Source organism: Gorilla gorilla, chromosome 14, assembly GCF_029281585.2.
Source record: "Gorilla gorilla gorilla isolate KB3781 chromosome 14, NHGRI_mGorGor1-v2.1_pri, whole genome shotgun sequence".
Lineage (NCBI taxonomy): Eukaryota > Metazoa > Chordata > Mammalia > Primates > Hominidae > Gorilla > Gorilla gorilla.
Window position 1 is genome coordinate 38,158,148 of NC_073238.2, and position 26,981 is coordinate 38,185,128.

At 39.1% G+C, this 26,981-nt stretch overlaps 1 protein-coding gene across 4 annotated transcripts in view; it reads right to left on the bottom strand.

Moving 5' to 3' along the window:
* The window catches only part of MIPEP (mitochondrial intermediate peptidase), a 160,382-nt gene that overhangs the window by 117,349 nt on the left and 16,052 nt on the right, over positions 1-26,981 (bottom strand). For all 4 annotated transcript variants that reach the window (XR_008670784.2, XR_008670783.2, XM_004054258.4 and 1 more), the window contains exons 6-10: positions 23,479-23,661; positions 22,758-22,914; positions 17,611-17,659; positions 15,770-15,830; positions 12,335-12,387 (exon numbers count right to left, since the gene is read on the bottom strand). Coding sequence is in view for 2 of the 4 variants with exons in the window: in XM_004054258.4 (XP_004054306.1) it covers positions 12,335-12,387; positions 15,770-15,830; positions 17,611-17,659; positions 22,758-22,914; positions 23,479-23,661 (503 nt within the window). In the remaining 2 variants the exon portion in view is untranslated. The remainder of the gene's footprint in view (positions 1-12,334; positions 12,388-15,769; positions 15,831-17,610; positions 17,660-22,757; positions 22,915-23,478; positions 23,662-26,981) is intronic.

Genomic DNA, 26,981 nt, shown 5'->3' on the forward strand with positions numbered 1-26,981 from the left:
GGAAAATTTGCATATACATAATGAGATATCTTAGGGATGTGACCTATGTCTAAACATGAAATTTGTTTCATATACACCTTATATACATAGCTTGAAGGTAATTTTACAGAATAGTTTAAATAATTTTGTGCATGAAAATAAGTTTAACTGTATTTTCACAATCTGTCACATGAGATCCACTTGTGGTGTCATGTTGGCACTCAAAAAGTTTTGGATTCTGAAGCATTTCAGATTAGAAATGCTTGACCTGTATTGCAAATATGTTGTCCATTTTTCCCTAAATTTAATCTACAAAAAGAAAACTATCACTACCAAATGATAATGATGATGATGATGATGGTAACTAACATTTGGTGAGTATTCACTATGACAGTGGGCTAAGCCCTTTATACATATCTCATTTAACAGCAAAAACGATCCTTTAAGGTAATACTATCACCCCTATGTTACAATGGAGAAAACAGGTTTACAAGACAGTAAGTAACCTTCCCAAGGCTACGACAACAACTAAGTAGAAGGCCTGAGGCCATCCTTTATAACTGCATGATAACAGCATGGAAGTTGAAAAAAAATCATTAGGAGGGCACATCTTTGTTTAGGCTGAGGTACTGAAGTTTTTCACAAATATCTGTTACAAGTTAAAGCAAGTACTAAAGGAAGCACAGTAATTGTATCATTCATTCTTACACACATTTCCCAAAATGCTTTCAAGAGTGAGGAGCTACTGGTCACAATGAGAACACTACATCCCTGCATTGACTCCTACGGCAGCCTAACAGTGAACAAAGATTGAGAACGATCAATTTAGAGAAGTAAAAAGAGAAATGAGTGTGGTGATAAAAAAGGAGAGAACAGGAAGTCTGAGGGTATGTGTTGAAGAAAGAATTTTAAGAAACTGGACATGGTAAGTGCCGTCAAAAACTGCATACATTAGGATCTCAAATCCAAGCAAAAAAAAAAAAAAAAAAAAAAAAACCGAAACAGAAAACTGCAGACATCACGGATGTTGAGCAGTAAAACAAATTACTGAATTTCATGCTGGCAGGTGGCTGATAACCTGGAAACACTAGCTGGGTAGACTGACAGGCCTATAAACCAGACTGTAGCTATTAGAAAGAGGAGGCATCAGGACAGAGTAGGACTGGGGGAAGTTCGGCAGGAAAAAAATAAGATAGTACCACAGTCTCTCCAACTGTCACAGAAGGGTAATTATTTGTGTTGTAAGATAAGAGATATCTTAGCAGGTCTGCAGGCAAAGGGTTTGAAGCTAATACAAAGGAAGAGATGGTGATTATGATAAAGTTAGAATAACTGGTGAAGCAACATCTATAGTGGTTTGAGATAATATTATCTTATATTGTCTTGGTGCTTCACAATTTGCAAAGCACTTTCACATCAAGAATCAAGAATCTCCTTATTCCTTACATGATTCTGTGAGACAGGTGGAGCAAGAATTATTACCAGAATTATTGTTCGTTTTACTTGAGGAATCTCAGGCTCAAAGAGGCTTGTGACAGTCTAAGGCAATCTGGAATACAAGAAAGAGCCCTGGGTTTGAAAATACTATTTCTCATTGGTTCCATGCTTTGAGCAAGTTACTTAGGTTTCTGAAGCTTCAGTTTCCTCACCAGTAAAGTGGAAATACTTTCCAGGCTCCATTAACAATTACAGAAACACATGCAATGAACCTGGCATGGTTCCTGGAGAAAAGCAGGCACACAGTAAATTATAGCCACTATTATTGCTGTTAGACAGAGACACGGACAGGGACAAGACTAAACCCAGCGGTTTCTACTTCTATTCCAGTTCCCTTCTATTCCCCAAAGCTGACCTTACCTCTAAAAAGAAATGAAACACTGTGTCAAGAAGCTGTGTAGATGCAGTAAACTTTCATTAATCACCTGCCATGTGCCTGCATGACAACTCCTCAGTGTGGAAAGATGAACACACTGTAACAATAATGACGACCAATCCAAATGATCAGGGGCAGAGGAGCAGTGCAAACAAGGCATTGGCTCAAAGATGAGGCTGTGGTCAGTTACACCTGGCAGAGGGGAGAAGCTGGGAATGGGAGGAACAGACAGAACTACAAAGAAGAGGCACATCTGGAGCACACCTGGAAAGATGAGGCTCCTAGAAGAGGGGGAGGGCACTCAAAGGGGAAGAAGGAGGGCAGCAAAGGCCCAAGGGGATTCAAGCAAATGGGGCAGACAAGCTCAAGCAAGCACTAGTGCCTTAGTCCTTCACTCAGCTGCCTCAGCCATCCAGAGCGAGACTACATGCCTCTCCACACCCTCACTGACTCTCACCAAATGCAGGCTACTTCCTTCCTGAAGAAGAGCCAGAAGGAGAGAGGTCCAGAGAGGGTGGAAGAGATTCAAAAAGCTACAGGGTGTTTTCTGCAGCTCCAACCCACATCTGAGGGGCCCCAAGGAGCAGTCCCACATGACCAGCCAGTCAGGAGGGCGTGACTGCTGTGCTCTCAGCTCACGTTTTCAACACGGAGTGAAAAAACCTGCACAGAGGGTGTTTGGGTGGTCACAGGCCCCAGTACAGCCCTCCACGCCAGGCTCATCATGTGGCTCCACCTGCCTCCACAGAGCACTCCGAGGCTGAGGCCGGCCTGTGAACAACCAACTGCACCATCTCCATCCACAGCTTCCTTATCTGCATAGATGCTACACATAAGAACATTTTCCTCTCTCATCTAGAGACCCAAGACAGTGGGAAAGCACCACGGGCAGCATATAGGACCTCACAGCACAGCAGAGCCACAACCAGCAGAGACAGAGCTTAGATGCATTTTGAGGATTTGGCTTCAGTGCCATCCCTGTCACCACCTCAGACTCTTCTACAGTTTTACAAGAATTTTATGACTATTTTTTGTAAAGAATTCCATGGATCTGGACCCAGAAGTAAGGGATCTCTAGAACCCTTTGATTCCTCTGAAGAAAGAAAGAGGAAGAAAATTGTGTTATCCACTACAGGTGACTGAATAAGTCCAATAAACACTCTGCTATTCTGGTTTATAATACGTTACATATGAGTTTACAGATTTTCAGCAAAGAACCAGAACATACCACTATCAACATGATACAATGGTATAAATATAATTAGGTCTTTTAAATTAAGAACAATAGAATTTAGTAATGTATCAAAATCTTCATCTAATCTTCATCCAACACTAATTATGATTGAAATGAGCACAGAAATATCAGTCAAGAAGAGACTTTCAACTGAAGAATTCATCATTGTAAATTGAATTTTAAAAAAGTCAATGGATCACTGTATTTATGAAGCACACTCTATGGGTCAGACTTATATTTCAACCTCCGACGCACCTGGAATTAAGGTAAAGAAAGAACTTGGATATTACGTCCAAACACCATGGCTTCAAACTTAGTGAAAATATAAAACACAATCAAGTACAGTCAGAGAATCCAGGTTGAAACGCAGGTAAACATAGCTTCAGTCTTACCTTATTCTATTCAGTGAGTGAGAGCAAATGTGACAGAGAACATGTGCACCAAATGGCAAATGCCCACAGAGGCTTGTTACAGAATGAACAAGATGGCCTGCCAGAGGGCACGTGTGGGCAAGGAAAAAATGGACACTTGTAAAGAACACAGCATGTGACAGTACTGTCAGAGAAACTACTTTTAACTTTATCAAAAGCAAATGAAACTGTATTTTTGGCATCAGGAATGACTAAGTATAATTCTCATGTTATAGCTGGGTGACATTTTGAAATGCTGCCTTGAAAACCACAGGGAGAGCTACTGTTTTATTTGGTTACATAGAGAAGGTAGCAGTAAAGGAACTAAATGATACCGGAAACCTGTTTGCCCTTCAGGTAACTATATAGAACTGAAAAGACCTTTCCCCCGTTCTATAAAGAATCCACCATTGCTAATTTGGTTCTATCTTGACTTCTGAAGCTAGTGGCAAGAAAATTGCTCCAGTCAAACTTTCTGGCAACCAGGAAATAATTTTCATTAATGGTGCAGATCAGCAACACAGTTCACTGAAAACTGTGGTTAACAGAAATCAAAGCTAAAGAAAGACAGTACAATTCCATCATTATCCTAGGGATGAGGAAAGTAAACCAGTAGGCCTGACTTCAGTGAGAGAAGATGACACCACACCAATGTGCCACTAGATGACAGAATTCTCGCCATAGAGGCTGGGGCCAAATCTCACTACAGCAAGGAGACCTCTACTGCAATGGTCTTTCATTCAGCTTAAGCTGTATCAAAATGTGAAATCAAACAGCCATGTCTAAAATTGAACAGTAGGAAACAATAACCAAAAATAACACCTATGTGCTGCATCTTGCTTTAGAAAGAACAGAATAGGAGATGTGGAAATGTCATGAGAGAGGATCCAGGTTAGCCCTGGGACAGGGAGGAATGAAAACCTAGTGAGAAGGAACAAGTGGCAGCAGCGAAAGGGAAATAGGCAGAGATTTTCTCCCCCAGAGCCTTGTGGAAAACAATGAAAGGAAAGTGGCCAGACAGCCATTTGCTTTGCCTAAGGAGCTTTTCCAATCCTCTTTGAATGATTGAGTCCAGCAACAGACCCTATTCTCAGACCTCTCCCCAGGTTGCAGATGCTCCTGGCTCACAACTGGAGAAATCACCACCCCTTTTCTGTCTTGCAGGGATGCAGCAAGTGGTTCAAACTCAACTGGAAATAATAAACACAGGTATTTTGAGTCTCACTCAACAAGCTCCTAAAAGACTGACTTTTCAGTGCAATTGGCCAAGTTATGACAGATTTGGCATCCCTCCAAAATGACTGTAATGGACTGAAACACAATGAATCAATGGAATTCCATTAGTTTATAATGATGCTTTACAAAGAGAAAGCCAGATAATACTCATTTGTCACTAGTTCAGAAAACTATTACAATAAATCCTTATTTTGAGAATTGGTAATTAAAAAGAATGACTGACTCAGATGAAGACTATCAATGGGTGTTAAAGCCACTGGGTAAATGACTGAGGGAAAACTGGATGTTTCCGTGTTGCCGGGAACACCACAGAGATCCCTTTCTAGCTGAGAGGGAAACCCTCATTGCAGACTGCAGAGATCCTGTCAGCATCAATCTACCTAGGGGTCCATCTCCACATCACCCTCTGTGGGCAACTGATATTTCATGTCTTTTTTTTTTCTTTTTTTTTTTAAGAGATGGAGTCTCACTCTGTTGCCCAGGCTGGAGTACAGTGGCATGATCATAACTTGCTGCAGCCTTGAACTCCAGGATTTGAGTGATCCTCCCACCTGAGCCTCCAAGTCACTGGGATTACAGACATGTGTCACCATGCTCAACTATTTCACATCTTTTGATGTGATGTGACACAAAGTATACAACATCACCTATGGGTGTCCATGCCAAAAATGGGAAATGTTTAACAGTGAGTTGTTATATGTAACATCCAGCTTACGGGAATGATAGGAAGAGAGGAACTAGTGAAATGATGCCACAAGGAAGCACACAGATAAATCCAGAAAGTTAGAAATTCTGTAGGACAAGTGGCCTGGTTTCTTCAACAACTGTTGCTGATAATATGACAAAAAAGAGAGGAAGAAGAACATGAGGCATGGGGAATTGCTCTAAAGTAAGAGACAGGAGACAGAAAAGCCAAGAGAATGTGGAGGCTTTGTTGGAGTCCTAATTCTAACAAGCTAACGGGGAGAAAAGTTGATTTGATACTACCAAGGAAATACGAATATAGACTAGATATTAAATGATGCCAACAAACTGCTATTAAATTTTTATTAGGTAATAATGATACAAGAGTTATGTAAGAAGATGTTCATACTTTTCAAAAGTACATAATAAACGTACAAGACTGAGATGACACGAGGGCTAGGATTTCCTTTAAAGTAATCACAAGCCAGGTAACAACACTTCTGTCAGCAATGAACCACATATGCTACAGTGGGTGGTCCCTTGAGATGATAATGGAACTGAAAAATTTCTATCACCTAGTAACATTGTAGCCGTCATGTCAGAGTACAAGGCATTACTCACAGGTTTGTGGTCATGCTGGTGTAAACAAAACTACTGTGCCGCCAGTCATATGAAAGCTTAACACACACAATTAGGTACAGTACACAACACTTAATAAATGACCATATTACTGATTCACGTATTTACTATACTATACTTTCTATCACTATTTTGGTGTACTCCTTCTAAGTTAACTGTGAAACAGCCTCAGGCCGGTCCTTCAGGAGGGATTCCAGAAGAAGGCATTGTTATCACAGGGGATGGCAGCTCCATGCCTGTTATTTCCCTTACAGACCTTCTAGTAGGACAAGATGTGGAGGTGGAAGACAGTGATGTTGATGATTCTGACCCTGTGGAAGCCTTGGCTAATGTGTATGTTTGTGTCTTGGTTTATAACAAAAAAATTTAAAAAGTACAAAAAAAATTTTTAATAGAAAAAAGTTTATAGAGTAAGGATTAAAAAAAGAGAAAATATTGTTGTTCATCTATACAATGTGCTTGTGTTTCAAGCTAAATATTATTACAAAAGTATCAAAAAGTTTTTAAAAACTAAAAAGTTTATAAGGTAAAAAAAGTTACAGGAAGCAAAAGTTAATTTATTATTGAAGAAAGAACCATATCTTTCTATAAATTTAGTGTAGCCTAAGTGTACAGGGTCTATAAAGTCAATAATGGTGTACGGTAATGTCCTAGGCCTTCACACTCACCACCACTCACTCACAGACTCACCCAGAGCAACTTCCAGTCCTGCAAGCTCCATTTGTGGTAAGAGCCCTATATACAGGTATACCATTTTGTATCTTTTATACCTATTTTCACCATACCTTTTCCATGTTTAGATGCATATATACTTATCATTGTGTTGCAGCTGCCTACAGTTTTCAGTATGGTAACATTCTGTGCAGGTTTGTAGCCTAGGAGCGACAGGCTATACCAGAGAGCATAGGCGTGTGTGTAGGCTATACCCTTAGGTTTGTGTAAGTGCACTCTAAGATCATACAATGACAAAAGTGCCTAACGATGCTTTTTTTTTTTTTTTTTCTAAGACAAAGTCTCACTCTGTTGCCCAAACTGGAGTGCAGTGTCATTATCTCTGCTTACTGCAACCTCCACCTCCCGGGTTCAAGCAATTCTCCTGCCTCAGCCTCCCAAGTAGCTGGGACTACAGGCACATGCCGCCATGCCCGGCTAATTTTTTGTTGTTGTATTTTTAGTAGAGACAGGGTTTCACTATGTTGGCCAGGCTGGTCTTGAACTCCTGACCTCGTGATCCACCCGCCTCAGCCTCCCAAAGTGCTGGGATTACAGGCATGAGCCACTGTGCCCAGCCCACGATGCATTTCTCAGAATGTATCCCTGTCATTAAGTGACACATGACTGTACATTAGTAATGAGAAAAGAGAAAGGAAGGAAAGCAGGGAGGGAAGGAAGAAGGAAAAGAAGAGCAAAGAAAGAAGAAAACTGAAAAAAGAGACAAATGAAGCAAACATAGAAAAATCTTGGTAATTGGCCAGGCGCGGTGGCTCACGCCTGTAATCCCAGCACTTTGGGAGGCCGAAGTGGGCGGATCACGAGTTCAGCAGATCGAGATCATCCTGGCTAACACGGTGAAACCCCGCCTCTACTAAAAATACAAAAAATTAGCCGGGCTAATTTATTTTTTTTTTTTCTGTAGAATCTGGGAGATCAATATGCAGAGGTTACTTATATTGCTCTACTTCTGTTTGTTTAATTCATTTTTTTCTTAAACAATTTTTTCTTTGTTCTTTTTCTTTTGACTGAGCCATCCATTTCCTATTTGTTTATTTTGAAAGTTTTCATAATAAAGGTTAATTTTTAAAAATTTAAAACCACCAAGATCACTAATCCTATACTAACAAAGCATGAGATTTCTCACATCAAAAAAAAAAGTCCTTCTGTGAGAGCCCATTTTTTGAATAGTTTAAAACACAAAACATCTGTATTTCATTATGTGAATGCGCTTGAGATTTTAAGAATATATCTTAGCAAGCAATAGACAATACTGAATTCCCTTTCCCAGTGATATCCTAATTTAAAAATAGCACCAAAATTGGCAGGGTGTGGTGGCTCATGCCTGTAATCCCAGCACTTTGGGAGGCTGAGGCAGGCGGATCACTTGAGGCTAGGAATTTGAGATCAGCCTGGCCAAAATGGTGAAACTCTGTCTCTACTAAAAATACAAAAATTAGCTGGGTGTGGTGGTGCATGCCTGTAATCCCTGCTACTCGGGAGGCTGAGGCAGGAGAATCACTTGAACCCAGGAGGCAGAGGTTGCAGCGAGCTGAGATCACGTCACTGCACTCCAGCATGGGCAACAGAGGAAGATTCTGTCTCAAAAAAAAAAAGAAAAAAAAAATAAACAAACAAACAAAAATAGCACCAAAATAAATGAAATACTGAAACTCATTACTCACAGAAAAGAAACAGTGTTTCCAAAGCATCAAAAACAAAATCCAAACACTGGAAGGATACATTAAACAACTTAAAAGTGGTGACTTCTGGGGCAGAGGTAGAGATGAGTATTCTCAATTAATACTTCTTAACATTGTTGATTTTTTGAGCCATGTGAATGTATTGCCTAATCAAAAATAAAATTTAATTTCAAATAAAATAATTTATTTTCGTATCTGAAAGACGTAATGTTACTCTTCCATGAAGAATCTTACAATAAAGCTTTAAAAAGGAAAAATGAGCTGCTCTTTAAGACTTGCTGACAGTCACTTATACTACTACGGTATTTTCCAGGATCAACCTTTGGCACTTTTAAAACATGTTAATTTCTCCTCCAGCTTCTAAACAGGTTCTTTTCTTTAGATGAACATTAAAAACTTGAAATAAATCTGAGGTATTTAACATAAAAGCAAAAGACTCCCTGAGGTTAACTTGAAAAAAAGGCTCGAATCAAGGAAAGCCCCTTCTATATTTCATTTTGTGTCAAGCCACACATTTAAGTCTTTACTTGAAAGGTGATGAATTTAACAAGGATTTAGAAATCTTCACTTTGTTCCACTCTTCTAACCCCAAACCCAACCTATGATATTTTTCCTTTCTTTTCTCATCCATTACCTGTGCAGCAGCCTCCTCTTGTCAATCAAGATTACTGAAGCCTCAAACCAAAACTCAGTAGCCTATTAAGCTACTTAAAATAGATTTTTAAAACCCGATTCTTACAACCCCTTCTGATGCATTTCTGCATCCCTTTTCCTGGTTATTTTACTGAGTTAATAGTCAAATAAATAAATTAGTATTAAAACTTTAAAATAAGCTAAAGCCCCACATGGATATCTGGCAGACTACATTGTGTTCCCAGCATACCTGGTGATTTCAAGGACTTAGCAAGCAGGTGGAAGACTCCATCAACCAGTGAGCACTGCAAACATGTCATGCAAAAACATGGCATTCTCTTTCTAAAAAAACCTCATCACTGGATTGCTTTTCATGGTTACTGGTCTAGATACAAGTTTGAATAGGGGCTATGAATTAGTATGTATTTACTGAGGGTCCAGAATGTTTGTTCTTGCAGAGCTTTAAAATATGGTTGACAAGACACATTTAACATCCAGAACATCTTAGCAGGTCAACTGTGTAGCACACAGGCTGTTAGCACAGCGGAGCCAGGAGCTACGCAAGGCTAGTGCAGACTCAGCAGCTTCACGGACACCTGGCAAGATGTCACAGATGTGTAATACAAACCAGGGAGGCAATGGGAACCCACTGCTCCCCTGACAGAGGTTCTGTCTTTGAGACAGAAAGGGGTTTGGCTGGGATAAACTGTGGAGGAAGAGCAGGGGTGGAAGAAAAATCAGAACAAATAAATGTGAGTAGAGATGTTTCTTTCTGTAAAACAAAAGTAGGTTGTGATCAGATCCTACAGTGCGCCCAGAGCCAGGCTTGTGGGCTGTTGGCAGCTATATTTATACCCACTGTTATTTAAATGCAAATTAAGGGGTGGGTTAATGCAAATTGGGGGTAGATTATTCAGAACTTTCTAGGAAGGGGGTGCTAACTTCCCGGTCATTGGCCTTGGCACTAGTAAACTGTCAAGGCGCTGGTGGGAGTGAATTATGCTAATGAGTAGTGAGGGCAGCCAGAAATCCCTTTCCTTGCCATCTGTTGGTCTGGGCTGGTTTCTTTACTTCATTCTGTTTGGACCAGATCCTGTTCTGGTCAGGAGGCTGTGACCAGAAAACAAGTCCTGCTGATCTCCTACCTCGGAACCACCATTTGGGCATGCTATATTTACAGAGTATAGTTAGCGAAAAAACTATCACTTATATTTAAGGCCAAGGCATTAATGAAAATAATCAGATATCGGGGACATGATATGAAAGGAATACCTGATAAAAATGAGAGTAGCAAAAATTAGAACATTTATTAAATTAGAATATTTAATATTCTAAATATTTAGAATTAAAATTAGAATTCTAAAAATTAGAATATTTAATATTAGATATATTTAATTTACATTACTCTCCAATGTCAAAAATCAAATGCTTTACATAAACATGGAAAGTACAAATAAATTTTATTACTGATTTATGCTACATCTTTAACAGGTGAAACAACCAAGCCAAATCTTTCTTTGACAGAATTTTAAAAGAGACATTTTATTTTTTAATGCAACTATAGGGAGCAGGGTTTCAAGTTCTGCAACCAGAAAACAATTTTGTAAAACAAATATATTCTAAACCCTCGTTGTTTACCATAACCAAATTATTATAGATTTTGAATAACAGTTTATGTGTTTTCACTAAAAAAAAGACTGATGCTGAATTTGAGATACATTTTTTAAAAAATGGTAGCTAACAAACCTGGGCAACACAGCAAGAACCTATATCTCTACAAAAAAATTTAAAAATCAGCTGGGTATGGTGGTACACACCTGTAGTGCCAGCTACTTGGGAGGCTGAGGCAGGAGGGCTGCTGGAACCTAGGAGGTTGAGGCTACAGTGAGACATGATTACGCCACTGTACTTTGGCCTGGGCGACAAAGTGAGACCCTGTCTCTAAAAAGAGTTGTTTAATGAAAAATAAAAATAAAAAATAGTATCTGACCAAATATTCTTAACTAAAGGTTAGGACACAATTATGCCTTGTAAGTAAAAATGGTTTTGGCAACAGTGATAGATGGAGACCAAAGAGAGGAAAATAAATGAAAATTAAGTGAGTAAGTGCTTCAAAACACTAATTGATCTTAGGCCACCTCATCCTGCTGGTATAGAAAAGAATATAGAAAGTTATTGTTTTCTGTTTTTATGACAAATGCCGAAATAAATAATTAAGCAAATACTTCTTATTTTGGAGAAGTACCTACTATGCTTTACTTGATGCTTCAATAATGCATAGTAATAAAAATATTTTAAAGCTTAATACCAAATAAATACACATATCATCACAATACATGCTGGTATGCTTTAATGAGGGAAAAAAAACAAAAAACTTACATTTTCTTCTATTACCTAAATCAACCTTAACTCTCCTACTTAAACAGCATATCTCAAAAACTAACTACAAGGGAAAAATGTTAATAAGTTGTTAAAGAGTAGGATTCTGAGATTTTTTTAAAAAAATTCCTATTGGGTATATAAAGTTGCTTCAGCTATAAACATTTTAAAGTGTGTTCACTGTGAAAAGAGCTCTATTTCTTGGGTTTATAACATAAAAATTACAGAAATAGTGTGTCTGTAGGGAGAGAAGGGCATACCTACTTTTCTCCAATATAATAAACACAGGAGGATATAGAAGCCAGAGGAGTATTTCTGTCAACTTAAGTTCCTTAAATCTTTATTTCATTTATATCCTTCCAGATGGACCAATAATGTGTTGACAATATATGTGTCCAAATAAAAATGAGAAAACATAAGAGCGCCACTGCACTCCAGCCTGGGAGAGAGCAAGACTCCGCCTCAAAAAAAAAAAAAAAAAAAAAAGGAAAATAACATAGTACCATGCCATGTACCACTTTATTCCTTTACTGGTTCCATAAACACATGCTGAGCCCCTACTCTGGGCCAGCAATGGGATACAACAAGGATTCCAGCAATGCTCACAGCCTAGGAAGAGAACCAGAAAGCTACGTAAGGGCAGAGCTGGAGAGGGACCAGATTGTAGAATTTTAAACAAGGAAATGATACAAGCAGCTGAAGAATACATGAGTGGAGCAGACCACGCCAGCAGAAAGAATGGTGTCAGGGGAAGGGTTTGTACTGTGGGCGACTCAGTGGATGACAGTAGCTGCTGAATAAACATTAGTTTCCTTTTTCCTTTTCCTGTACGGGTATTTCTTGAAAAACTTACCTTTCTGCACGAATCACACCACTGTAGTAGGGGGGGTCCCAGGGCATTACTTCCTACAATGGAATAATTCACTGTTAAGGAAAGCTACTGACTCTTTCATAGTTTTTATCAGCAACGTGGCCAGCCTATAGAATGTAAACCAGCTACTGTTCATGTAAATCAGAACAATTTTATAGAATCCCTTAAAAAATTGATAGCTTGGCAGAAAATACCTGGCTCATTATTTTGACTTCCCTGTAATCAAAGGATAGTGAAGTATAACTAAGACCTACCCCAGAATCTGGGGAAAAGACAAACAAATGTCATTCTGAAGTGGTATCTAACAAAAGTAAACATTAATGAATTATATTAGCCATAATGAAATTTTTCCCAAAATGTAACCCATGTATTAATCCATAAAACACACTGCAGGTAAGATGAGTGTACTAAAGGTAAGATTAAGGTTCTTTCTAAATCTAAGCAAGAAGCTTTGGGTAGATATCAAAAATGAAAGCAGCAATTTAAAATGTAACCAAGGCAGAATTAACTCTAATCTTGGCAAAGAAAATATGTCATAAAGAAGTACTATAGTACTAGTTGCTTTTGATGATTGGCACATAATACTGAAAGAAGGGAAAGCTTGAATACTTGAATGACTGTCCTTCCTTCTAGGTGTCCAGGTGGACAAAAGAGTGGTTAAGAGACCAGGCTGTGAAGACAGACTGCCTGGGCTCAAGTTTCCAATCCACACCAGACTATAAACTGCATGATGACAGGGACTTTGTTTGCATCCTTCCCTATTACATTCCTGTCCCCTGAACAGTACCTGGCCCAGGGTAGTCACTCAGTAAATATTTGTTGAAAGAATCAACAGTACCTCCCAAAGAAGATTGCTGAATGTACTTAAACTATTAAGTAGAATATCTGGCATTGAGTAAGGGCTCAACAAATGTTGGCTACTCTCCTTATTACCATCATCCTTTAACATTTCAGTTTAGGCATAATCTCCTCCAATAACAAGGTGTTATTTCCCATATTCCATGGTAATACTTATATCATGGGATGCATGACAACCTAAGATACTTGTAGGCTTATTTTCTTTCTCCCCATGAGTGCCTGAAGGGCAGGGACTGCGTCCATGGAACCCTAGCCCCACAGTGTTCTGGTCCTGGCACACATTTTCTCTAACAGATGATTATTTGCTATCTGCTAGATGCAGACAGAGTGCAGGCTGTAATGAGACAAAAACAAGAGGATGATAGCCTAGGCAGTAGAAGGGCAAGTGACTCAACAATCAGAGGACAGTATGTCATGTCTACATTGTGCCATGTAAAACACAGCCTACAAGAAGAGTATTTAAATCACAGCGGAAGGTTAGGAAATGTTCTCAAGAAGGCAAAGCCTGAATTGAGTTTTATGATAGAAGCAGTTAATCCAGATGAGAAAGGGAGAAAGGCATTCCTGTAGGTGGTGTTTGTAAATGACTGGAAGCTGCTCACCATGCCATATTTATGTGGCCGGCACGTAAATATTAATTCAAATTAAAGAATCAAAGAAAGCAAAGCAAGGAAAGAAAGCAAAACTAAGTGAATAGAGATCACATGAGCATCACACAGGTATTAGGAGAGAGCAAAGAACACAGCCTCGGCTTGGAGGGGCAGCAGAAGATGAAGCTAGAGAAGGAGGCAAGGGCCAAATCATGAGGGCTTGGCGGGAGCAGCAGGGCAGTAGGAAGGGAAACTGGAGAATAACCAGGAGCTACTGAAGAATTTTAAACAACAGAGTGACAAGATCAGATCTGCTTTTTAACAAATCCCTCTGGTGGCAATTCATTCATTCATTATTCATTCATAGTTCAAATAAGTGTTGACAACCAATTCTATGCCTAACACTGGGCTAAATACATGGCTAAACTGTCTGAATCCAAGATGGCTTCGAGTGGAGCAAAAACAAAAGGCTAGAAACCAGTTAGGCAATCCCAGTTACCATCTGGGTGAGAATAATGATCCCAACCCAGGCTATGGCAATGGGCACAGGAGAAGACACAAGAGTTCACAGGGAGGGAGAATCTGCAGGACCTAACAAATGATTATGGGGGAGGGGAGTGTGCAGTGCCTGGGGTGCTTGTTGAAACACAGATTGTGGAGCTCACCCCAGTTTTTGATTCAGTGGGTCTGAGGTGGGGCTCAAGAATTTGCATTTCAAACAGGTTCCCATGTGATGCTACTGCTTCTGGTCCAGGAACCACACTTTGAGAACCACTGGTCTGGATTAAGTATAGGTCCTGACCAGAGCAGCAGGGTGAATGGTGGCACCATTCACCAAAGCAGGGACTTCATGAGGAGATTGGGCATTTCACAAATATCTGCAGAATAATTGTATCCATAAGCTATATACAAATATCTACAGATAACAGTTTAAAGTCATATTCACTTTTACTGAATTAGCTTTTGGCAACACATTTTGTTTTTTATTTTTCTGTTTCTATAGTCACCAAACTAAATTCTTACCTATTATCTGGTTTCCCAAATAAGCCTACCTACCAGGTCAAGGTGTGCAGATGACTCTGCAGATGACTAACAGTAGTTACTTTGCTAGACACAGCTCCTTCCATAAATTAACAGACTGACATGCTACTCTACACATCGCTGAGTTTAATGGGATTAATCTGTTTCCTAGTGGCTGTATCTGGGAAGCTAGTAAACAGTTTGTAAATCTGCAAGGCCCATTTCCCTAAATCTTCCTTATGACTATGGCTCTGGCAGCAGCAACTAAGTCAAGAATTAATAACAGCATTTGGAAAAGAATGGTGTAGACAACCCCGGCAATCCTGTAGTGCCCTAGAACCAAATGGGAATGCGTCCTAGTATCTGGACTCTCGACACTTTTCAGGGCACTCCCCCAATCACCTGGGCAGCATTCTGGCCATAACAATACTTGTCTATACTCTTGGATCACATAAGGAAGATCATATAATCATATGATAGAAAACAACACTTAAGTGTTTTTAGAATGTGGTATACTTTGTTAGTCAAATACTCAATTGGGCACCATAAATTAGCTAACAAATAAGCAAATGAACTGCAACATTAACACTGATGGTTAAAATTGCCACCTGCCAGATGAAGCCTCCACTGAGTCTCCTTAAAGTCTGCTTCAAACTGAGAAGCCAACATTCCACAGAATGAAAGCAGTCTTTGCATGAATATATACACATTGTGTTAGTGTATATACATAAAATATGTCGACTCCTCAACAAAAATGCTGTATGTACAGGCAACATCAGTTTGGGACATAAGAATCAAATATTTCAACATCTTTATTCACCAAAACCGAGGATCAGAAACAAGACTAAATGGACCTGTAGCCTATCACAAGAAAGTTCCTGAATCAAAAGATATTGATTTCAGTTGACAGACTGTCTATATTATAATAAAAATATTCCAACATACTTACGGAATTTTGAGGATTCAGTTTCATTTTCATCCCTCGTATCATCTCAAAATCTTTCAGAGTTCTATAAAACAGGTTTATCATTACTTGTTAGGACAAAATTTTAACAATTACATTATGAAAGGACTAGTTTGCTTATGTTACATTCCAATATTCATAAGATTAGATACAATTAGTAGTGCACACACAAATCACTATTAATCCAAATTTTACCTAAGTGTCATGAGAAATAACAATATATAAAGCAGCATATTACTGCAATTTCTACCTTAAAAAGCATCATGGTGGATAAATGTCTCAAGAGTACTAAAGCTTGGAAAAACTAGCAATGTCATTACAAATATGCAAAGCATTAATCAGCAAACTTTAAATCACTACTTTTTGCTATACCTTTAAAAGAGACTTAACAAATTAACTCCTAGAAAGGAATTTTATCATTGGCTACATTTAAGATTTCTAGTCATTTTTCCCCTATGGAAAAACTCTAGCTGGTCAATAATTAAATAGGTATTTAATATTTGTAGAATATGACATGTATATTGGAATTAATTCCTATATATACCTGTAAAATGATGAAGCTATGCTTGCTCTAAAATCTATAGCTAGGTAGAGAAAGACTACTAACGCTTAACTAAGTAAAGCAGGATAAATCCTCAATAAGTGCATAACTAACCCTCTTTCTTTATTGTATCAAAGACACAGTGGTTCACCAGGATCATTAAAAGAAAATTTTTGAATTTATAAACATAATCCAAACTAGAGAAGAATGAGTTCTAAGGCATGAGTTTATAGTCCAAAACAGAAATGTGAGCCAAGATCCAATGTGTTGGTGTAGCCAAAACAGGCAAACAAAATTTTAGACAGCATTACAAGAGAAAAAGAGAAAACATCATCCTTTTTTACAAACGGTGACTGCTTCTTCCTAGAATCCTTAGTACCTAAAGGTGTGCTGCCTCTCAACTAAGGCCTAGAAGAGGGCCAGTGAAGGGCAAGTGTATGATCGAAGGCACTGAGCAGGGGAGGGGCAGGGGAGGCAGGAATACAGGTTGAGCCTCCCTAATCTGAAAATCTGAAACTTTCTCAGCACTGACATGATGGTACAAGTGGAAAATTCCACATGTGATGTCATGTGATAGGTTGCAGCCAAAACTTTGTTTCAGGCACAAAATTATTAAAAACACTGTATAAAATTATCTTCAGGCTATGTGTATAAGGTGTATATGAAACATAAATGAATTTCGTGTTTAGACTTGGGTCCCATCCCCAAGATATCTCATTATGTATATGCAAATATTCCAAATTCCCCCCAAAAAATGAAATCCAAAACATGTGTGGTCCCAAGCATTTCAGATAAGGGACACTCAACTTGTTATAACAAACGGACACACCAAAGGCAGTAGAACACTTCAGCCTGAAATTACAAAATGTTGAGATAGAACATTCTTAAAATACTACACAAAATTAAAAAGACACCACATCCATGAGCCTCCTGTATTTAGGCCAAAAGAAGAGAAATACTACTTTATGAACTTGTCATAAAATTCATGGCACAAGTTAAAATAAATAGTTTCAAAAACATTTTGGTAAAGATTTTTAAAGTGCAAATGAAAGATGAATTTCTAAAAACAATTGTTTAATGAAAGGGGACAGCTTATGTTTTCAAGAATGGCACATAAGGAAGACAACTATGGCCTTTTAAAGTATGTCTCATAGTGAGACAGGTCTGGTCCAATATGCCAAAACTTGTATTCTAGGTCACTTCCTAATTTTTTATAAATCAAGTCTTCTTTAAAAAGACTAAATAACATATAACCAAAAAACTAAATAGTAGAATAAAAACTAACCTTTCAGAAAGTTTGTCAGATAGTTTTTCAAGGAACTGCATGACAGTCTCTAAAACGAAATCCAAAAGAAAATATCTTCAATTATGTGAAATAAAATGAACATATCTGTTAAAATTATTATGTGATTATCATAATCTATATACCACAATTCCCTTAAAGTGATGATTTTCAAAGGGAAGTAGAGCTACCAACATATATCAAACATATAGTAAATGCTTCTAGGTGGTGATGATCTTTTAATCAGAAAAAAATTTAATTGGCATACTAATAATCCACAGCGTCAGATTATATCCCAAAATTAAAAGAGTTAATGGGACCAGGTGGCTCATGCCTGTAATTCTAGTACTTTGGGAGGCTGAGGGCGGGGGGGTGGATCACCTGAGGTCAGGAGTTCAAGACCAGCAAGGCCAACAGGCTGAAACCCCGTCTCTACCAAAAATACACAAATTAGCCAGGCGTGGTGGTACATGCCTATAGTCCCAGCTACTTGGGAGGCTAGGGCAGGAGAATAGCTTGAACTCAGGAGGTAGAGACTATAGTGAGCCCAGACTGTGCCACTGTACTCCAGCCTGGGCAAGAAAGTGAGACTCCATCTCAAAAAAAAAAAAAAAAAAGAGTTAATGGGAGGCTAAAGAAAAAAGTACAAAATTTCAAGGTGTTTCTATCTATTCATATGTGTAAGAAAAAAAAGTTCTTAGACATGTCTGACGTTTTCAGAGTTTTAAAGAGATATCTAGACTGCTTTGTTCATAAAAATAGGTGCAGTGTAGAAGTATAATTCCCTGAAATAAATTTTTTAAAATCAATGTTTTTCTTGATAACAATTTTATTGTTATATACAACTGTAGAATAATCTATTCAGGATAAATATGAAAAAAATAGCAAAATAAGAAAAATAAATATTAACTTCTGATAGAATTTTTTAAGTATTTTTATTAAAATACTTCTGCCATAGTTGTCATAATTTACAAACCCATAAAGGCAGTGCAGTAGAATTATCACCGTTTCCCACAAGAGGAAATGTTTTGCAAGTATTTCTGAATGTAGCACTTTTTATCACTGACTTATGTGTACAGAGCTTTCATATGTATTTTAGTTCACCACAAACACTATGTTTGTATTTTCCAGATAATCATTTATACAGTTTTAAGTTTCCTGCCCTCTCTTCAATTTAAGTTATCTCCTTTTGAGTGAAATAAAAGACTAAGGAAATAAATAATGGTGGTTAACCTAAACCCAAACCATGAGGTTTCTTGCCACTGTCAATACTTAACAAGTCCTGTGTATACGAATTCTGAAAACACTGGCTCATGTGCCATATGAAACAACAATAGGAATTTTTGGGGAACAAAGACATTATTTAGTCAACAATGAAATCTCATTTTAGGATTATATTCCAGGTACCATACCAAACTGTTTTCAAATGAATCCCTATGTATGCTTGTATACGTTTTATTTCTTAATAACCATGTTTTAACATTCACCCATCTTATTCTTCCAGTCATTTTACATGTGAAGAATCTGCCTCAATTAATCTTTTTTTTTTTTGAGACGGAGTCTTGCTCTGTCGCCCAGGCTGGAGTGCAGAAGTCCCATCTCGGCTCACTGCAACCTCTGCCTCCCAGGGTTCAATCGATTCTCCTGTCTCAGCTTCCTGAGTAGCTGGGATTACAGGCACCCGCCACCGCGCCCAATTAATTTTTGTATTTTTAGTAGAGATGGGGTTTCACCATGTTGGCCAGGCTGGTCTTGAACTCCTGACCTCAAGTGATCTGCCTGCCTCAGCCTCCCAAAGTGCTGAGATTACAGGCATGAGACACCACACCTGGCCTGCCTCAATTAGTGTCCCTAGAGAATTGTCATATTAAGATTCAGTTTGAAACCCCCCACTAAGTGCCTCACCACAGTTACCTCCTCATTCACTGGCCACATGAATGCCCATCTTAGCCTCAGTCAGCCTCTCTGTCTTCCTTCTGCTCTGCTGAGGACTCACTCCATCACTGTGCATGACAGTTTCATTTCCCTCAGGGCGCCTTCCACAGCCACAGATGCATCTGACAAATGCCCCGAGCTCCTAAATCCCATGTTTTTGTCTGTACTACTCCATCGACACCGAAAACGTGCCAACCTCTATTATTATTTATCTTTTTATATGCATATATCCAGCTCCTCAACTAAGCTTTAAATCCTCAAGGACCCAGGGTACATCTTATGTGATGATGTGCACAACAGCCCCCTGCCAATACATCAGCACACCAAGCACTTAGTGCACAAGGGTGACCTGCCAGTCACGGAATCTGGAGCTGGGTGCTGCAGGTCCAGTGAGCTCCACGCTGCTACAGCCAGTGGTCATGCCCAGCCCTCCTCACATCTGACCTGGCCACAGCATGAGCCAGCTGATCTCTCCCTTCTCCTGTAGACAGACCTTCTGCGTGGCCTCCAGGACCACACCCTGTAATCACTTTCCACCTCCCTTAGTGGCCGTTACATCTGGCAGCGTTAACTAGCAGTTCCTCACATGCCTGGCCTCTTAAACTTGAAGGCCCCAGAGCGCAGTCCTTGGACTTGTTCTTTAAGTTCAATCTCTTAGTGGTATCAGAATCTCATTTTAGAGGTTCAGACTTACATATGAAGCTCAGAACTCCACACTCCATCTAACTGCCTACCCAACTTCACCACTTGAACCTCATTTGGTATCTCAAACTTAACTTGAACCAAACCAAGTTTCCGGTCCTCCCAATCTTAGTTAACAGTAGTAACTCACTCTCTTTCTAGTTGCTTAGGTCGAAAATGTTGGCTCCCTCTTCCAAATACTCTGTACCCAGAATCTGATCACATCTTACCACCTTCCCTGCTACCACCTGGTCAAGATGCCAACACTTCTCATCATGGTTACTGCAAAACAGCATCTAAACAGGCCCTCTTCTACCCTGGCCCTGCTGCAGTCTTCTCTCAGGAACAGCAGCACTGACTCACCATTAGCACTGGAGTCAGATCATCTCACTCCTCTGCCCCAACCCCCACAGTGACCTGCTGCACTTGCATCAAGTCTCTACTTAATGCCGCCCCTTGTCAGTCTGTTCCCACCTCTCGCCACTCTCCTTGCACACGCTGCGCTTCAGCCACTCTGCCCTCCTCAAACGTGGCAGGCATTTTTCTGCCTCAAGACCTTAGCACTTGATAGTGACTCTGCGTGAAACCTTTCTCCCCTCAAGAGCCACAGCCTCATGCTTGTGTCTGTCAAGAGCACGCTCACATTCCACATTCTAAGTGAGCCCTCCGACAATGCTCTCTAAAACTCCAACACCAGCCTACATGCCCACATACCTTATCCCCTTCCCTGTTCAGTTTTCTCCACGGCTTGTATTAACTAATAACATACCACATACTTTACCTACTTATTTCGTTCTTAACTGTTCTTCCCTTGCTCCCAAGAATGTAAACTGCATAAGGACAGGAATTTTCTTCTGCTTTATACACTGACTTATTTCCCTGACCGAGAATAATATCTGACATACAGTGGGCAATCAGTAAATATTTGCTGAATTAATAAACAAAAGGGGGATGTAGATGATATAAAACATAGGGCATTAGGTCTCAAGCAGCCTGTGGAAAACCATAAATGTAGCATATGTGTTTAGGCTTCAGTTCTGCCACATTTTAGCAATATAACCTAACCTTAGATTCCTTATCTGTGACATGAATACAAATACCTACCTCACAAAGCTGCAGAGGAAGGAAATGAGATAACAACAGGATAAGCACTGAATGATATTCTAATATTATTATTTTATATAAATATAAAATAAAAATATGGTACTATTATAATCAAACTGTTGACAACAGCGACTACAGAAAAACATACTTTTCACCAAACTGATACTTACAAAAAAAGAAAAAACATACACTAAAAACACACATTTAATTCATAACATACATATTATATCTGTTTAGGAGCTTCGATTATATGAAAAAAATTGTAAGTGTTTTAAGGGTTCGGGGACAAAGGAGTCCAAGGAAAGTGAAAAAGTTTAACCAGCTTCATGAAAGAGGTGGGTTTTGAGCTGAGCACTAAAAATACAGGGTAAGATTTTAACAGGCAGACCAGGAAGAAAAGCTGCTCTCCGTAGGAGAGTGACACGAGCAAGGGAACCCAGGCCGCAATGAGCGTGACACGCCTGTAGCTTAACCGAGAGCCTTGACAGGTCAAGGGAAACAGTTGTTTACGAAAGAGTAACAAGTAAGATTGAGTGCATTTAGAGAACTTTGGAGAAGAGAGGAACATGCTAGGGTGAGAAGGGATAAGCACAGAAGGAATAAAGACAAGCGAGGATTCAGGTTGTGATCTGCCCCCAGTGTCCCCTCTGTCCGTGAGTGGAATGTCTAACCAGATGTACAACCAGAAACCCAGGGGGCCCACCACAATGCCTCCTCCTCCCTCTCACCCTCACTAAGTCTTGCAACTTCACTGCCAAGACCTTGAGTCTCACGCAGCTCCATCATCATGGCCACCCTATTCCTGACTCACCACCTAAATTACAACTGTAAGTTAATAAATGCTTTTGAAAAAACATATTATGTACATTTATATTATTATTGTGTAACATTCTCTCTTAGACATTATGAATCATAAGGAACTCAACATAGCACAAGGCAAGTTTATGACAAACCCAACGACACACTTCCGTAACACCTCACCTAGCACAAACCTTCCTAAGCAGTACTCGTCTCTCTGAAAAGGAGGCTTATCTGACTGTGTGTTTTTTATATGACCTAACCTACATTTAACCTTGACCTCAGTAAACATACTGATATTTCATTCTCTTACCCTAATTCTAACCAATTTGTCAAATTCAGCACAGAAACTGGGTTAAAATGAAAACAATTTAGACTAACATCAAAATGAAAATTTAGGTTATGATTTTACTCTCAACATTCACATAAAATAAAATTCTTTGGTTGGACAGAATTATGCCAAATTATTAGCTCTATTTAAAAATGGTTCCAATAAAAATACATAGAAAATCTCAATAAATGGTTCTCTACATGTATTAAAAATAGAATACTAATTTACAGCTATTTAAAATCAAAAGCTCAGTTTCATAAAAATCCTATTTTGCCCTTAAATGTTGGATAAACAGGCTTACCTGGATTTTTAGCTATCGTTCCTTGGAGAGCCCTGTGAGAAAACGTGGAATACCCCACCAACTTTGCCAGAAGATCTCTGCTGCTGAGCAATTCTTCTAAACATTTCAATTGACCAGCATTGGGATAAAGAAAAATTTTATAAGCAGCTTCTCGCACCTACGTTTAAAAAGTAAATGGTGAAGGCTATAAATATCATCACACAGTCCTATGCAACAATAACACAGGCTCATGCTCACCACTTGATCTGCAGATGATCACTGCTTTCAAAATAAAGCAATGGTCTACACGAGGCCATAAAGCTTCCAGAGTCATAAAACAGCATGGGATGCAACAGCATACTTGACTGCAGCTCTAGGGTACTGTTCTGAGGTACGGTGGGGCAAACCTCTACCCAGTGCGTGGATCTCTATGCTATAAAGCGTCTTAACCAGGAGAAGTAAGGCTGCATGAATTTAAAAGTCTCTGTAGTCTAGAATGTCAGTTCATGGTGTTATTAATCATACTTTAAAAATAAGGAGTCTTGTATGAAATATAAGTAATTAAATCATTTTCATTCTTTAAAGTGTTTATGGCATTAATAATTCCACAAGTTAAATTTTTAGGGCTTAGTAATGCTAAAAAGTTTTTAAGGATACTATTATATTATCACTGAATTTTGGGTTAAAACAGTAGCAACACACAAATGGGACCTAAACAACAAAGAGAATGAAACATACATACCAAGTCATCTGGCGATTCTGCGTGGAGACCATCAATTATGATATGATCCCCAGCAGATGTAAAGTTACGACGAATGTGTTCTGGTAAGAGATGCTTCTCAATCTTGTTGGGAAAATTGGTTCCCATAAGAAATGTACTACTCAAATCCAAGATTTTAACATTGAGGTCCACTGCTCTTTTACGCTGTATGCAGGAGGAGTAAAAGTTATTTAAAGGCGTTTTGAATTAATATTTCACAATTTAATAAACAAAATATAAATATGTCAAATCAACATATATAGTTGAATTATCATTTAATAAAATATTAGTTTAGTAAAATGAATATATGGTTATTATATTATAAATAATATAGTAATTTTACTTTTAACAGATATTTAATATTCTAACAAAAAGATCATACTTATGGTTTTCTGATGTTTCTATGTTTTAAGATTTACATAACTTCTAGTTCTATTTTACGTCTAGGTTATATAACTAATTGTTGAAATTAACAACATTGAAAAACACATGCCAGGTGCAGTGACTCACGCCTGTAATCCCAGCACTTTGGGAGGCCAAGGAGGGCAGATCACTTGAGGTCAGGGGTTGGAGACCAGTTTGGCCAACATGGTGAAATCCCATCTCTACTAAAAATACAAAAATTAGCTGGGCGTGGTGGCGCGCGCCTATAATCTCAGCTACTCGAGAGGCTGAGGCACGAGAATCGCTCGAACCCAGGAGGCGGAGGTTGCAATGAGCCGAGATCACACCACTGTACTCCAGCCTGTGAGACAGAGGGAGACTCTGTCTCAAAAAAAAACAAAAAACAAAAAAACAGTTCTTTGCAAAAGTGTAGTGAGCCTCCAGAAGGGGGAAGCACATTTTAAAAGTTCTGATTTTGGCTGGGTGTGGTAGCACACGCCTGCAGTCCCAGCCCTATGTGGGGCTGAAGCAGCAGGATCACTTGAGCCCAGGAGGTAAGGCTTCAGTGAGCTACGATCACACCACTGCAACCTGGGCAACAAAGCGAGACCCTGTCTCAGGGGGGGGAAAAGTTCTGATTTTGCATGTGCTTGAGCTCCTACAGAATGATACAGTGAAGTCTAAGAAGCAGACTGGAACCCCAGGGCATGGTCCTTTCTTCTACTCTGTGTCCCTGCCATGTGGCACATGGTCCTTGCTCCTGCCAGGCCTTCAAATGGTCAGTGATGAGGACGTGGATGGTGCGGACACATCTGCTTAGGTTTAATCTTGCAGTCATACCTTTGTAATACATAATAACCTGAGAAAACGTGTATTAGCAAAGGGGTTGCCATAAATGCTTTAAGATTAAATATAAACTAGAAACCACATAATTAGGCTGACTGGAGGAGAAGGGCTGAATTTTCAGTTATTGGCTACTCAAAAACTAGGCAGGCTCTGCATATGAATTTTCAGTTATTGGTTACTCAAAAACTAGACAGGCTCTGCATATGAATTTTCAGTTATTGGTTACCAAAAAACTAGACAGGCTCCGCACTGGGCTCATGTTGGGCTTCAGGTGAAAGTGTACACAAATCTTTCTGGGAGAGGAGATAGCAATTAACAGGTTCTAAACTGTTCAATGCTCCTAAAAAATGATTAAGCCACAGTACTAATATACTTTTTAAAGATAAACATAGATGATGTAGAGGCATGCTTGATAAGATGCTGAAAAAACTGAGTATATATCAATATCCCCAGAATTTCAATATAGAAAATTCAAATTTCATGGAAAAAAGTTTTAGGAGACTCCCATTTCCTTACAGTCCAGATTTCTCTTTGCTTATTTTGTTTCTGATATGGCCATTTATCACCACCTAATGGTAACAAGTGGAATAACAAAAAAGATGAACAAGATTTTGAAATCACATTACAGTTCCAAAATTGTCTTCAAAACTTTTACTTTGAAAAAAAAAAAAGTGATAAAATTAACTACTTTGAAGATTTTATCTACTGATAAAATCTCTGGAAAAATCAAAACTGAGTTCATGCCAACTTCAATGATCTGCCAGGCATATCACTTCATCATTCTGTGGTAACAATGAAATGTACAATAATCTGAACTCTTGAAAAATTCTATGAGATTTCTGTGTTATTAAATAATGTTAAAAATAAACATTTCTATTACATTTAAACTTATAAGTTATATTTGTATGAGACCTTAAAGATTAAGGCCGGGTGCAGTGGCTCACGCGTATAATCCCAGCACTTTGGGAGGCTGAGGCAGGTGGATCACCTGAGGTCGGGAGTTCGAGACCAGCCTGACCAACACGGAGAAACCCCGTCTCTACCAAAAATACAAAATTAGCTGGGCGTGGTGGCACATGCCTGTAATCCCAGCTACTCAGGAGGCTGAGGCAGAAGAATCGCTTGAACCCGGGAGGCGGAGGTTGCGGTGAGCCAAGATTGCCCAACTGCACTCCAGCCTGGGAAACAAGAGTGAAACTCTGTCTCAAAAAAAAAAAATAAATAATAAATAAATAAGAAACCAACTGGAAAGAACATAGGCTTTGATGATTTATAGATTTTGTTGGTGGGTTTATTTCATGGTCTCTCTTTTGAAAAATGGAACATGTCTACTTTATATCCTGTCCTAGTGGAGCACCTTTGAGAACAAACATGGAAGTTACAAGGGAAAAACTGAGCAGGTTTACTTTAGTTGCATATTCAATATTGAGGGGTTCCCTGGGAGCTGCTCCCTGGGAAAGAGGAGCTACACTGTAATAATATGTTAGATAAAAGCAGCAATGTCTATGCTGGTGAAACTGAACATATATTATTTGTCAGCAAAATTTCAAAAGCACCCTTCATGAGGATACATAAAAACTAAAACTATTCACATGGATTCTCTACTAGCAACCTTCCTTCTGAAGATATCAAACTTGACGATAGCTAGCATTATTATGATTTGTCATACATTCACTCAATACTTTTATTGAGTCCAAAACTAATATGCATTAAAAAACATGATCCATGTTCTTGATCCTTTGTAAGCCTAGAATTTAGATAAGCAACACAACAATAACAGCATCATCATCAACAAAAGGTAAAGAAGAATGCCACACGACTGAAATAAGTAAAATACGTTCGGATGAATACAAAATTCCACCTGGGGGACTGATAAAAGCTTCGCAATGTGGCGTGAGGATAAAGCCCTCATGGGGACTTCAGCCAGGAAAACCTGGTGAGCAGGCCTAGGAGGAGGACAGCACACAACACATGGGGGAGGGCACTGTGTATGAGAGGCTGACAGCCGGAGCACAGCCACGAGTGTGAGCTCTTTGTTACATGTTAACTTCACTAGACAATGGGAAGTCCACAGGAGGATTCTGGGCAGGAGAGTAACAAATCAATACTTTATGAAAACTAATCCAGTGTTCACAGACGGGGAAGACTGACCAGCAGGATGGTGACATGCTGGCCATGGAGGCTCTGGAGTCTGTCTGGCTTACAAAATAACGTCCCACAACCTCTACAGCCTTGGTCTAAAAAAAGCCAGGAAT